The sequence below is a fragment of the Cyprinus carpio genome, chromosome A5 (genome assembly GCF_018340385.1).
Source record: "Cyprinus carpio isolate SPL01 chromosome A5, ASM1834038v1, whole genome shotgun sequence".
Lineage (NCBI taxonomy): Eukaryota > Metazoa > Chordata > Actinopteri > Cypriniformes > Cyprinidae > Cyprinus > Cyprinus carpio.
Window position 1 is genome coordinate 888459 of NC_056576.1, and position 15706 is coordinate 904164.

At 36.6% G+C, this 15706-nt stretch overlaps 1 protein-coding gene and 1 pseudogene across 1 annotated transcript; one reads left to right on the top strand and one right to left on the bottom strand.

Annotated features, from left to right (window-relative positions):
* Positions 1 to 598: 598 nt before the first annotated feature.
* Positions 599 to 4016, top strand: LOC109082999 (annotated as a pseudogene).
* A 15-nt stretch (positions 4017 to 4031) lies between these two features.
* On the bottom strand, positions 4032 to 13496 carry LOC109079481 (unconventional myosin-Ih-like). The gene is given in 32 exon segments (XM_042751081.1): positions 4032 to 4408; positions 4484 to 4583; positions 4669 to 4767; positions 4907 to 4976; positions 5834 to 5969; positions 6073 to 6128; positions 6205 to 6292; positions 6412 to 6501; positions 6855 to 7017; positions 7224 to 7308; positions 7473 to 7541; positions 7622 to 7698; positions 7808 to 7913; positions 8022 to 8147; positions 8291 to 8396; positions 9124 to 9204; positions 9393 to 9439; positions 9545 to 9638; positions 10335 to 10430; positions 10527 to 10607; positions 10711 to 10816; positions 11202 to 11268; positions 11467 to 11590; positions 11679 to 11750; positions 11915 to 12026; positions 12132 to 12229; positions 12338 to 12517; positions 12599 to 12679; positions 12759 to 12957; positions 13058 to 13173; positions 13261 to 13449; positions 13452 to 13496. Coding segments are annotated over 32 exon segments (3186 nt in total). The 3' UTR covers positions 4032 to 4381.
* Positions 13497 to 15706: the final 2210 nt, after the last annotated feature.

Sequence of the window (15706 nt, forward strand, 5' to 3'; positions counted from 1 at the left end):
GGTGTGTTAGTTTAGCGCTTTAGCTCCTGCAGTTATACGTTTCTTATGAGTAACTTGAAATTAAATTATTTATTTTCTTCGTATTCAGTTACGAATCATATAAACATATATAAATATATACAGGAATAAAATAAGCCAAATCTACTGGCTTTAAGTAAAAAAAAAAAAAAAACATCATAGAAGGTTTTGGTGTGACGTCATTGTGCTGTATGAACGGGTTTCTCATTGAATGAGAGATGAGTTATCATTATTTAATGTTTTACAATCTATCGATTTGTCAATGTGTTGCATTTAAGAGAATTTAAGAGACTTCCGGGAAAGTTAGAGGTGAAATGCACCGCCCCAACTCCTAAAACTCTCGAAAAAGTGCATAACTTTTTTTTAATCTTTGATGTTTAGAACAAACTTTTTTATTTATTATCTGAAGAAATGTACCATTTACTCTCACTGTGTTCATACACAGTTCATAATACTAAAAATTATAGAGTGGTGTGTGTGTATATTTGCAAAAAAGATGCATACACTGTTAATCCACTGAGAGAAACTAAATATATGATATATTTTGAGTGTCCTGCAATTTCAAACCTCTAATGTCACCATGTGTGATTTTCAGGAAGAGATGTCAGGAGAAAAGTGTGGTGAGCTCGGCTGTGCCGGCAGCTACAACACGGACCACCTCCTTTAAGGGGTCCAGTCCCAGTTCCAAATATATGTGAAGCTGAATGTCGGGGGAGCACTGTACTACACCACCATGCAGACCCTGACCAAGCAGGACACCATGCTGAAGGCCATGTTCAGTGGCCGTATGGAGGTCCTTACAGATAGTGAAGGTAGATGTACTAAGAAGCATTCATGTAATATTATGAACCATATCGATACAAATGTGTGCTTCTGCAGTGCCCAAGTCAGACTTTTCACCTCTGATCTTTCTCCAGGCTGGATTCTGATTGACAGGTGCGGGAAGCACTTTGGGACCATTCTGAACTACCTGAGAGACGGAGTCGTCCCGTTACCTGAGAGCCGGAGGGAGACGGAGGAGTTACTGGCAGAGGCAAAGTATTACCTGGTGCAGGGCCTGGTGGATGAGTGTCAGGCAGCATTACAGGTAGAGTGCATTCAAACGGATAGTTCACCCAAAAATGAAAATTCTGTCATCATTTACTTCTTGTTCCAAACCCCTTTTTGTTCATCTTTAAAATGCAAATGAATATGTTTTTATGAAACCTGAGAGATTTCTATTGCTCCATTTATTAGGAGTCTAACAGCACATCAATTAAATGACTATTCGAAGTATCGATGAAATATTATTTAAAAAATAAATTTTATTTTTATTGTTGTGTATGTCCCAACTGGGATACAGAATTTGCCATTTTCAGTGAGTTTAGTTATAAGTGATTGTGTTGTATTTTGGTTGCATTTGTGAGTTAATGAAAATGTAAATGGTTGTGTAAAATAGGATTATATATTCCTAAAAATATTATAGCGTAGTATCAATATATTGATATATCATCAAATATCATATCGCTGGCTAAGAGAATCAGTTTCATTTATGTTCTGTATTCTGTGAGTGAATTATGACGGAATTTTCATTTTTGGCTATCCCTTTAATTAAGCATATTATGTTTAGGAAAATATATATATTTTAATCAGTTATATATTTTTTAATTTGGACTTCCATTCTATATTTCTGATTTACAAATGTTTTCAGAACAAAGATGCATATGAACCATTCTGTAAAGTTCCACTGGTGACATCATCTAAGGAGGAACAGAGGCTCATTGCCACTGCTAATAAGGTATAAATGCTTGATCATGTCAATTTAAAAGACATACAGTTTGCTTTCACTGAGAACAGAACCTTGACTTGTCTTTCTGTTTATTTGCAGCCTACAGTCAAACTGCTGTACAACAGGAGCAACAATAAATATTCATATACAAGGTAAATGTTTAATTTACTTAAAGGTATGGGTTGTTGGGAAGCTTCCTGTTGAGCTTTTTTCTGATCAATGTGCTCTTTCTCGTTGTAGCAACTCTGATGACAATATGTTGAAGAACATTGAGCTGTTTGACAAGCTGTCTCTGAGGTTCAATGGCCGAGTGCTCTTTATCAAGGATGTGATTGGTGATGAGATTTGTTGCTGGTCCTTTTACGGCCAGGGCAGGAAGATTGCAGAGGTGTGCTGCACGTCAATAGTCTACGCTACTGAGAAGAAGCAGACAAAGGTAAAGGGTGACCTGTCTGTCACATGGATAAAATCAATAGTCTAGCATCTTCTATATTTTCAAAACATGAAATCTCTTTATTTCCTCCCTCCATCACAGGTGGAGTTCCCAGAGGCTCGCATCTATGAAGAGACCCTCAACATCTTGCTCTATGAGTCTCAAGATGGCCGCGGACCTGACAATGCACTGCTGGAGGCCACAGGTGGCGCTGCAGGTCGTTCCCACCACATCGATGAGGATGAAGAGAGGGAGCGCATTGAAAGAGTGCGGAGGATCCATATCAAGCGCCCCTGATGACCGCACTCACCACCACCAGTGACTACAGTTTCCCCCCTTTTTTCAGTGCCTTAACAACTGCCAGCGCTTCAGTTACACCCCTCTATTTGCACTAAGACACGTCAGTTAAGTTTATCCCGACTCTGCTTCCTAAAAGAGAAACGAATACTCACAGAATCCCTAGTATTGATAATGTTATATGAATATAGCATATAGGGCAATGCAGCATTGACCTCAAACCTCAGTTGTGCACTTTTGAGGACCTCACTAAAAAGTTACTATGATGGTGTAAATGTGAACAAAAGTGCACAAACAGATGGTTAGTTTTACTGCATTCATGACATTCCCTGAGCATGTTGCCCTATTTTCTAATCATAAAGCAAACTCCAATGAATATATTAAGTCGATCAGCTAAACTGTCATTTAATTGTAGTTTTGCAGCCTGCTAATGGATATTTTCCAAATTTAGCCGTAGTATTTTTGTAGTTGATATTATTTACCATATTTTTTTCTGTTTGAGTGAAGACTGTAGTGTTCCTTGTGCCTTATAGGTTAATACTGTTCTGTTTTTAGAGATTTTTTTTGTTGTGTATTGTGTGATAGATACTGGATTTTTGTGGCTTTTATGTTTAGTTTATCCTTCTTTTCTTATTTATTTTGTTTGCTTTGTCTTTTTGAACTGACTTGTTGGAAACAGGATTTCACAGTGCTGATAGTGAGATTTGATTTGAGATTTAAGTGAAAGTGTCAGTGTGGTCAGTGAATTCAGTGAAGGAGGATATTATTATTGCCTAACGAGAAACATTCAATCCATAACTCCCCTATTTTTTTACACTCATTAGAGAAGAGTGTCATACAAATGATTAATCTGTCAATTTTCATTTTATTATGCTTGTGCAAAACATTTATGCAAGCTGTCGCTTGATTGTATGTGCTGGATTTTTTGAGAGCTCTGTATGAGTTTGGCCAGTAGAGGGCAGTACAGTGTTATGATGTTTTCACTCTTACAGAAGGAGGCACTTTTAGATAATCAAAGCCAGTAATTGTGAAGTTTTACATTTTCTTTTAGTTACAATCTCTTAAAAAGATTATGCTATTAAATACCTTTCCATTGCACTGTATTAAATTCCATCAAGTTAATTACGCTTCTGGATTTTGTAAGTGATCGCATACAAGTAAAGAAACTGAGATGTAGTCAGAAGCGTTCGGATGTATATCGGTAATTGAGAAATGGACACCCATGTATGAGAGTGTAATCAGAAACTGGACCACGTCTAGAAGCTCCAGGAAGCACCAGAGTACTGGCTCTCCTCTGCTGCAGAGTGGAGCAGCACAGATGGTTTGTGATCATTCGTTTTATTGAAGGTGTATTTAAAAAAAACAACAACAATGAAATCTGTAATACTGTAGAGAAGTTTGTACAGACGTGCACATGAATACAAATGTTTTACATACAAATTATTTATACATGCATTATCACAAATAAAGATTTCTACAAATTTTGTAGATCAAACTGCATTTGCTTTATTTAATTTTTGTGGTTTGTATGCATTGGTATAAAAGAATATTATAAATATGGCTCATCAACAAAGCATGAACATGACCAAATAAAATATTCAATTTACAAGAAATGTGATCAAGTAACAACGATAACCTAGAGGGCAGCATTTATGAAAACAAATTTTTTTTTTTTTTCAAATAACTATTAAGCTGTAACTTTCCATTTGTACGCAATGTGCTTCTTTAAATCTCCATATAGTGAGCACTGAGTGGTCTTTTGAGCTGTGTGTGTGTCACAGTTTGGGATGGGATGGAGGAAGATATCATCTTCCATAAGGGTTTCCCCTCATGAAATATGCACAGACTTGGTGACCTCCTTTGGATCATCGAGACTTGATCCGCGGAGCCACCTTTGAAAACGAAAGAGTCTTGAGTACTGGAGCAATAACGTTAAATTAAGCAAAAATATGAAAATAGTCACTTACCACCATCAGATGTCCATTTTTGCCTTTATAAATCATAGGCTCTTGGCCAACACTAAAGTCCACACCGCCCTCCTTCCCTGCCTGGATCTCAAACTTTATGCTGTGAGAAGATCAAATGTTAACATGCTGTTTCCAATTGAACAGTTAGAAACAGGCTGGAAAATAAGTGATGTTTGCCTGTTTACCTTCCCTGAACAACCTTGATGTTATTCTGCTTGTTTGCAATCAGAGCCAGTTTGGTCAAAGCTTCAAACAGGTGGTCACACTGAAGTATCATGTCCCCCCTTAGATAAAAGACATTAGTACTTGGAAATGATTTATGGATTTGTGTAACATTGTATCTTGAAATAATTTAGAGTTTACCTAAAGGCCACCGGCCATGACATAGTAAGCAGTGTAAGCGTGAAGCCTGGTTTGCTCACCTTCTGTTTTGGATCATTCAAGGCAACGTGGAGGATCATGACCGAGTCACCCAGATTACTAAGAGAAGCACCTGTGTACACAAGATAAATTCATTGTGGACTCGGTTCTCTCTGTCTTGCAAATAAATGTTACAATAAACACGATCATTTAAAAGTTTGGGGTCTGTACATAGGAAATAAATAGTTCTATATGGCACGGATGATCAAAAGTGTCAGTAAATACATTTACAATGTTACAAAAGATTTCTGTTGTAAAGAAATGCTGTTCTTTTGAACTCTATGCATCAAGGAAACCTAAAAACATCACAAAAATATTATTCAGCACAAGTGTTTTTAACATTGATAATAAATGTTTCTTGAGCACCAAATTCTAATGATTTCTAAAGGATCATGTGACACTAAGGACTGGAGTAATAGTATGGCTGCTAAAAATTCTACTTTATTTAATTATTTATAAAATGTTATTTATATAGTTGTACTTATTTATTTAGTTATTTTAAAAATGTAATATTACAGTTTTTCAGTTTTTTTAAATCATATAAGTGCAGCCTTGATAAGAGACTACTTTCGAAAACATTAAAAAAACCTTACTGGCCCCAGAATGTTCTCAATAGGGAAAAGTTGTAGTTGTTCTCGAGTCAGTAGTGTAAAATTGTATTTTTAGGGGTACAACATGCCCTCAAAAGTATACCTTTCTATCATACCTACCTCTAAATGGTGCATATTGGTAATTTAGGAGTAAACTGTAGTCCCTAATATGCACCCTTTAGGGGTAAATATGATATAAAGTTGTACCTCTGAGGATGCTGCACCGGTGAAAATCTTGAGGAATGCTACAGGGGAATAATTAAAAGCAGACATCTTTAAAAGTGCTGTAATGCTCTTTACTTCACTGAGTGACTACACATATCTACTCCTCGAGACCCACCTTTTAGAGAAACATAGTCTACTCTCTGCTTGATCTTAGCCTCTTCTACCAGGTATACAGCAGCCTGAGTGAGAATAAGTTGCCTTGGTCTGGGTTTAAATCCATTTCGGTCATACTTCACCACAGGAACGCTGTACTGCAGAGAGAGAAAGTGTGTTTAGGTGACATTGAAAACAGGCTCTTTTTCTATTATGCATGACTGACAATTGGGCCTCATCCATTATAAGGATTCTTATTACCTTGATACGTTCATGTCGTATAGTCTGAAGAACCCTCATATTGATGTCTTGTTCATCTGGTGAATGAAAGGAAGTGCATAAGACATACAACAGGATGCAAAATTAATTGCTGTTTTTGTAAACTGTACTGACTGATTCTAGTGTCCACAAAAGGAACAGCAATGCTCGAAGGGTAGCTGTCCTTCTTTCCCTTAAAGATGCCACTGGTTACTACTTTTTTGTTGCAGCTGTGAAAAGACATTGCATTTAGTCTTCACTGTCATTATCAGCCAAAATCTAAACATGGCGAAATTAGCTGAAACTGTATTTTAAGACACAAAAGCATGTGACAACAGTGATGGTGACCTGTGCTTTTTTTTGTGGCGTAATTCCCTGCACATATTTCCGCACCATCATACGTGTGTGCAGCTGCCGCAGAATCTCTGAGGTCTACAAATACAACAGCATCAAAGACATTCTTAATTTAAAATAATACTGCAAATGAACGTTTGCAATGCATACAGTGGCCTCAAAAACTCATTTTTTATGTTTTTATGTATGCCTCTTCCTTTTAATATAGATCTTATTTTAATTTATAAATTATAAACTTTTTTATTTTTTTATTTTTTTATTGCTTTTTTATTTTTTATGTATTCTTTTTATGACTACAATTTTTATGATTTTTATGTAAACTGCTTACAACACCATTGTGTATAAAATGTGCTATATAAATAAATTTGCCTCACCATAAGTGTTCAAGTATTTTGGGGGCCACTGTTGAATACCTCAGAATTTCTGAATACCTCTGTCATGACTGGGGGAGGTGTCAGCCATGTGATCTTATCCAGGACAGTCTTTGGTAAGTTGTCTTTCAGTCTGTTTAGGTAGCTCTGTCGAACGAAGGCCAGGTATTCAGAGTTGTCAGTAGTTTTTGCCTCACGTCGTGTGATGTAACCCTTAATAAACCTGCATGGATAAAAATCATGCCATAAAGGGATAGCCATCTCATCCTTTAAAAGGATAGTTCATCCCAAAATAAAAGGTGAGGAAATGATGACAGAATTTTCATTTTAGGGTGAACTATCCCTTTAAATGAAAGGGTATACACCTGGTAAATAAAATTTATTAATATTTACAAAAAACTAATATAACATTAACTTATTTTTACTAACTGTTTAATGATTTTAACAGCCCAGGCTCTGCGGTCTCTCTCTTTGCGTGCCTGCACTCCTCTCCAACACGTCTCAATTTTTGTAGCTAAATGTTGGCAAAAAAAAAAAAAAAAATAATAATGCAAATAGCACATATATGTATGCTATAATAAATATACTTTATGTTGCAATGAAGTGTCATAATATTATGTAATATAACATAAATATCAGTTATAAAAAACTATTAAATCAATAAATACTGTTATTTACCAGCCTCTTTCTGTTTTCGAAACTCTCCTTTGGCTCTGTAACCTTTGTATTTGGCCTGTATTCTTGTAGCTGTAAAGGCAACATTAACACATGCTTATAATATAAGAAAAAAAATTCAAAATGTCTCTTTTGAGTTCTCTTTTGCTTACCCAGTTCATGTTTGCAGATTTCAAAGGCATCTTCTGTGGCAAAAAGTGTCCTTGCATATCGTATGAATATCTTTGTCCTTTGAATATGACAGAATATGAAGAGTGGTTCAGGTTTGTGTGGTGAGAAATAAGATGCTAATTTTTTCAGTATAAAATTGTGAAGTTGAAAGCCTGAAAACTACTCACTTGCCCATTTTATATTCATCAGGCTGGTAGCCTAGATGTTGCACAAGTGTTTCCACCCCATCTGAAGGTACACCTTTCCAGTGGGGCCAAGTGGCAGGACAAAGAGCTTTATACTTAGAAATGTTGTATTAGAGCAGCATTTTAAGTCTATGAAGTGTATTTAAAAGTTAACAGCTTTCAAAATCTGAGCATATGATGGAATTAAATGCCAGTAGCCTATACCTCTTGAGAAAAACCTCATATCTACGTCGATATGCAAATCCAGCTCGTCTGACCCTCAGATGCTCCATTAACCCCAGATATTTCACCTGGTGCCTAACCAGAACTTCATCAAACTTGCCTGTGATGAAAAGAGAGGATAAACAGAGTGGAAAAAAAGCATATTTCTATTTTACCAGAAATCAAAAGTCAATTTGCACACAAAAATAAACAAACGTGCTTATTCTCTGAATAACTGTGTATTCACATACACAAGTTTCTCACCTGGTTGCTTATTGTCATTGGACTTGAGGCAGCGCACATACCACGCTTCCTTAGCTGTCAGAATCTCCGTCAGCCGCAGAAGACTGTTCTTAAACTGAGTGGCCACCTACAGATTTAATTTCACAATTCAGATTAAAGGAGATTGTATAATAAGGTAGTATGTTAATTGTCAAAGAAGCATTGTTTAATATAATTGTATTTTATTGGATATTTTCTTTATCGTCCTGATTTAAAATAGCAATAGGCTACGCTACTCATTAGTAATTTATATAAATAAATTGTATAAATACTGTGTGGAAAGAATTCCTTGATCACACAAAAATTTGCAGTATGAGTCTCTGATCAAGGTATTAATTAAGTAATTATTTATTTAGTAAACATTTCACATTATGATGTGATAAACTGCATTTTGTCACATTATTTTGGAAATAACTATATATATAGGCTCTCTCCCTCTCTCTCTCTCTCTCTCTCTCTCTCTCTCTCTCTCTCTCTATATATATATATATATATATATATATATATTGTGTCTTTAATCCAATTTTGCCAGTACAATCAAATTATAAGTCAATCAAAAAATCTTTAAATTAAAAATTACTTCTGGTTTCAGTTGTCATAGCAATGGAAAGTCAAGAGCATTGTATATACAGTACATTACAGCACTTCTCTTTTTTATTTATTTATTTAATTAATACTTAATTTAACTTTTTAACTTCCATTTAAAAAAAAAAAAAAATAAAAAAAAAAAAAAACTAGCTTACTAGCTTACAAAACCAACTTCCTGTACTGTAATTGAATATATTTCAGTATTTTAACACAGCGAGTGGACTCACTGTCTCAGGTCTTCTCCTACTGTCTCCCTCAGTGGCTGGAAAGCACTGCTGTATTATCGGGTTCTTTGATAGGCGCATCACCTGTTGGTTACACACACACAGACATGCAGATATATAAGAAACACACATGCGTGAACACATTTACTACCATTAACTCTTGTAGTACCAAAACTAAGGGAAAGGAAATGATTAAGTGGCTTTTATGAGCCAAGTTTCCTTTCATCTCCCCAGACCAGCATTATCCTTTATTGTACACCCAGTGCACTTACGTCTTTGATGTTCTTGTACAAAAGATCATTGTTTTTGTCAATGAAACCTATTGAAAAAGAATAGATCATATAAAATAAGAGGTTTTGAAAGCCAGAAAACATGTTTCTGAGGTTTACTGACATCTGAGATGTGTTTTTGCGTCTTCTCTTACCCACAACGCAGTAGGTCACCTCCCCTGCATAATGAAGAAGACGAAAATCTCCTCTCTCCAGAGACTTGCGGGTCTTTTTATCAGCCAGTTTATACTTCAGTTCACAGAATAGTAAAGGAAATTGCTCTCATTAGACTACAATAAAAACAAGTCACTAAAAATGTCTGAATGATGAGCCGAAGTCTTTTCACTTGGATAGAGAAATATGGCAGGCACTCATGTTAAACAATGTATAACATTTACTTATGATGCTTAAAATCCACATCCATTAGAATAATAATTTGTGTTTGTATATGTATTATCTGTACTGGTAAATGCAAATTAAGCACATCAATTTGTATTTAATTTCATTCTTCTCAAGTTTTTTGGATGCATGTTTTCTGGGAATCCTTCAACCTTAACATTGCTAGTTCTATGGTCTATTAGTGAAGTACAATAACATGGAGGTTCTTGGCACTCGATCAGTAATCCAGGAACTTAATTTGTATTTGACCTGGATAAAGAGTGAGCAACACAACATCACTATCTCTCTCTCTCAGACTGCTGTGCACTTTCATCAGGGTGTCAGTCAATACAAGGCTTAAGAGAGACAATGTGGCCAAACTAGGAAGTGAATGCTTCAGTTTCAAATTCAACAAGGTCTGGCTGATTCTTCCCCATCAGAGGCTTGTAGTGAAGAATCAAACTGCTGACAGTTTCTAGCAGTACTGAATCCATTAAAAGATACTTAAAGCAGAAGACAGCTTGTTTAGTGCCACATTTAATATTGAGGTAATGATCAAACACAAACTCACGTTACAAAGTGGGGATGATTGCCAATTTTCTCTTCAAGTTTATCAAGAAAAGTGAGATCCGTGGCATCACCCGGCCTCATACACTCCTCATCCTGAAATACCAAAAGACTCAAAAAGTGCCAGAGAATTATATCTATCTACAGTATGTCTCTTCAGTGTGTAAAAACAGAGTACTTATTATTCCATACCAACACAGAGATGATTCCTCTGTGCTTCTCTTCCACCAGATCACAGATGATTTTATTGTTGAAGAATTGCACCGGCTCCCACTGAAACACAGGGAGAGAAAAAGACCCTTATTCTATTATTCAAGCTCAGCATATCATTCCATTATGATGTTTGAATGATGAATGATTGATTTGTCTAGCTCACCCCAATTCCTTCAGCTTCATATTCCTCTTGTTCAGCCTTCAGTGTCAACTGAATGAAGAGCTGCTGTAGCTTCTCATTGCAGTAGTTGATGCAAAACTGCTCAAAACTAAGCACATAAAATCAACAAAAAAATCAATAAGATCATGCACACAAACTATCTATCTATCTATCTATCTATCTATCTATCTATCTATCTATCTATCTATCTATCTATCTATCTATCTATCTATCTATCTATCTGTCTGTCTATCTGTCTGTCTGTCTGTCTATCTATCTATCTATCTATCTATCTATCTATCTGTCTATCTGTCTGTCTGTATGTCTATCTATCTATCTATCTATCTATCTATCTATCTATCTATCTATCTATCTATCTATCTATCTATCATCTATCTATCTATCATCTATCTATCATCTATCATATCTATCTACCTGTTAACATATAAAACCACAAATCAATATATCTGTCCCATTTAATTCCAAACACATACCTGTTAACAGAGAATACCTCAAATCCATAGATGTCTAACAATCCGATGACTGTCTTCCTCCCAGAATCTTAAAAAAATGTAAAGAATGAAGCAAGTCAATAAGTCATTTAGGTTTCCATGATTGTTTCTTTAAATCTGTCTGGTAGAACAATATTTCCATTTCTTTACAATGGAACAAACTGCATCTAGCGGCTTTCAAACTTATTATACCGGGAGATTTGCAATGTAACCGATCAATGGCCTCAAATGGTAACTGAAATTTTACTTACTTTATTCTCCAGAGACTCATTGATCCTGTTGACCAGCCATGTGAAGGCACGGCCATAAATGGCTTTGGCCAGGGCATCTCTAGCACAGATAGCAAGATCAACAGTAAATGGACTCAGAACCTGGAGGCCAGAAAGACAGCTGTCACCTGCTACAAGAATGATTTTGGATAAAAAGACAGTGCATCATCCCATTACAAAATTATCTGACCTCCTCTGATTTGGCTTCAATCTTCCTGAATGTCAGAGCTTCATGAAGGACCTGTACATGGATTCCTAAAAGCTGAACATCAACACAAAAAAGCAATGTTACTCAGATATGTAATCATTTAGAGTATGTCAATGTAAACTATTTAACATGATTAAGGATATATATACACTGTATATATATAAATATATATAATAAATATATATAATAAATATAATATATATATATAATAAACTTACCTTGGATACCCACGCAGTGCTGCATTAGTGTTTAGAAGCATAACCTTTAGTGTCTCCATCAAAGTGCACGTTCCCCAGATGGATCACACTAGCTATAATCCCAAAGAGGTGCACATACAGATCAGAACATTTATACACAAAAACTTTCAAAGGTGGCAACTTTCATCATACTTGCACATTAGATCATTTATACACAAAAATTGTTGCTCTCCTTACCTCAATGTCATTAGCATCAAAGTCAATGACGGATAATGCATTTTTAACAGTTTTCCAGTCATTCTTGTCATTAATGGAGCTCACATTGGAACATTCTCCCTATTAAGACAAAAAAAGACTTACAAAAACACTGGAGAGTGTGATTCTACTTAGATTTCACAACTATACTCTACTTATTTTGCACATCAGGTCTAAAAATAGTCATACCTGCACTAAATAACTATAACGTTTAGTGTCCTTCTCCAAGCCCAGGTGCCTCAGTAGGTCTTCCTCTCCTCCCTCCACCAGCTGGTAGAAAATATGAAAGTTTCTCTCACCATGGTTTTGGTGAACCACTCTAGACTTTTCCAGCAGATAGCTGAGGATGTGGCCACCAACAGCATCTCCCTATGCATTTAACAAGCATGAACCTTCTTTAACATGCAATATTATTTAATGGGATGAAGTTAGTAAGGTATTCGTCAATACCTGGCAATCAAACTGGATGTCCATATACTTTCCAAACCGGCTGGAGTTGTCATTTTTCATCGTTTTTGCATTTCCAAAGGCCTAAAAGCACATGTAATGACTGTAAAGCATATATAGTGAATAGTCCGACACATTCTGAGAATATTATTGTTGGACTGACCTCTAGTACAGGGTTGGACATGAGCATGCGGTCTCTCACAGTGTCCAGTAAGGTGGAACTAGGGCAGCTGACCGCATAGTACTGCAAAATCTTCTTGGAGGCCTCAGTTTTGCCTGCTCCACTCTCCCCAGATATCAAAATAAAGTTGTTGTTGGCTTCTGATAGCATGGTGTGATAGACATTATCTGCTAATGCATATCTGAGAAGGACATTAAAAAAAAAAAAACATTTAAAACATCTATTTTCTTTACAAATGTCTAATTTACTGGTTTGGCAATGAAGGTAAGTTAAACACTTACATATGAGGGGGCAGCTCAAAGAAGTTCACTCCCATGTACAGGTCCATTTGTTTCTTGGTGTAGATGTCCAATTCTTTGTAAGGGTTTACAGATATCAGCAAAGTACCTATGTAAGTCTGAGAGTATAGAGACATTTGACATGAACTTAATCACAGTGAATATGTAAAAATCAAATGAACCTTTGTTTTTGATATCTCACTCACATATATCAAATCCTCTGTGAAACGCTTCTTTAGATTGTCCAGGAAGGCTGTCTCACTGTTGTGGGCATCAAGAAGCACAAAGTCCTGGATGCCAACTCGGTCTCTGGCAATCAGGGCTCCCTCCAAGTCCAACTGACCCAGTTTAACCTTTCCTTTCTGCCAATCAGACAAGCACAACACTGACCATGACCCAATGCAATTTGTTTATACTGACAAAGTCTATAGGACTGTCTCATTCTGCACCCATAATGATCAAAAACTTAGTTTTTTTAAGCAGTAAAACAGGTCTAAATATACATTTCAGTCAAATAATCAGAAAAAATATATATATTGGCTATGGATGAGGCAGGGAACTGGATATTATACAGCATTTTTTTCAACAATGAATATCAACAGTAAAACTGAGCTGTCTAGTGACTTTTCATCCTTTGATTATTAGACTTGCTATCATGTTAAGATTGAACCCGAAAGTCTAAGGTCTCTGATAGAGTCACAATCATCCAACCGCATAATCCCCTGCTGATGTTTAACTAAGTACTTTATAATGCTGTTCTCTACTGAAGAGGCTTTTGTAATGTGATATCATCTGCAATGAGTAGACCATGTTCCTGTCCCTATGACTGACAGCTTTGCTTTCGCTAAGAAACCTGTTTAAATAGCATGTTGTGATAGGATTTATTCCACCAACCGTCTCAGATAGCATTCAGTACACCTTAAATACAGGCAGCCATATCTTCCAACTTGGCTCTGTGAGACACTTATGAAAGCCAAGACTGCAAGTTTTCATTATACCTGAAATATTCCCTACAGGTTTATTACAAAGCCAGCATCAATAATAAAGTGGGTTTTATCAATGGCAATATCTAGTCTCCAGTGTGTATCATTTAAATGAACAGAATTGTTAACATAGAAAGAAAGAAAGAAAAAAAACTTAAGTCTATGATGTTAATACATAGAAGTCTTTGGTTTCTTGGGACTCAGGAAGGGGTTTAACTAAAAATTTAGCAATTTTCTGCAAAAACCACAATCCTCAACCCTAAGGAACAGAATTTGCTTCAGTTAATTACTCAGTTCAGTGTTTGACATCGTATATTAATAAAGAGACCAGAGAAGTATATTTCTCAATTTAAGAAAGAAACTTTTGAGGCATGCATTACTCCATTCCTTAAAATCGTGCATTTTTACATGCAAGATATTTTGGGATTTCCAGTGGACCAGCAGTAGGCATTTGCTGTAATTTGTCCTCTTCCCATTTTTTAGAACGCAGGATATTTGACTTTCATATAGTGAATTAAAAGAAGAAACAGAAAGGGGGTGGGGGGTCGAAGTTTAATCTCACGACTAGAAGCCCCCAAAATCCTCTGCCCCCCTTTTCACCCCCATAAACCTCATTAGCCCTGAAAGAGACCAGTTTTTTTGTCCTGTAAATTCCAAAGACGATGGACAATGAAGAAGCTTTTAAAATGCAGTCTACATTCCATTACACATATTCTCTCTGCATATCCTTTCGAAATTTATTCATTAGAAAACATTTAATGTCAGACCGAATTTTCACACTGGGCAGTCCCAGGACAATAGATGAGATTTGGCCTATTTGGGCTGATGTGGGCTAGTTGGTTGTAGAGGGGAGGGGACAAAGTAGCAGAAGAGGGAGAGAGAAAGAGGTAGATATGGAGGGAAGGAGAGACAGAGGATGGGAGGGAGGGGGTTGCTTATATTTGTCTGATCTGAGAGCTACTGAAATGAGGCCTTCTTGAGACAACAGGACAGACTAAATTGTGCTGTAACGGTCTGAGTCCCGCTGCTCTCTGAGACACTTATTTTGCATGCCCTCGGGGCACACAATGGAGGCTTGTTCAGAATGGCACAGTTATATGAACACCGTAATTAAGGGTGCTTCAGAAGGGGGGACGTATTTCTCAGATGAGAGATTTTCGTCCACCTGTCCGCCGATAAAATTTTCATCCCACCGTATGCGAGTTGTGAATCACTACCCACCACCTCACATCACTTCACGCTTTCCACTATTTCATGTGCTCACCCGCAACCCCAAAACATGCCCCTCCCCCTCTCACCCTGCATTAAGCCAAAGGGGCAGGTGAACAATATCATGGAAGATCCCCCATTTGAGATGTCAAAACCAATCTCAATCTCAGTGTTATTGTGAAGACTCCCCCTCTCTAGTTTCTGTCCCCACATGGGAACAAGCTGAACTCAATGTCACATGAGGAACAATGGATAGAGGGGATGCTAATGTTTATAGTGTGACACTTTCAGTGTGATAAGACGCATGGACATCGGCACAGGAAAAGCCTGTTCCTTTTCTCAAATGAGAGACTCAGAATGAAAGCAACATGTTACTCTCATAGGTCTGAAGAACCTGTATTGGTCACATACACAGTCAAAAGTTTGGACACACCCACCCATTCCTTATTATATTAACATG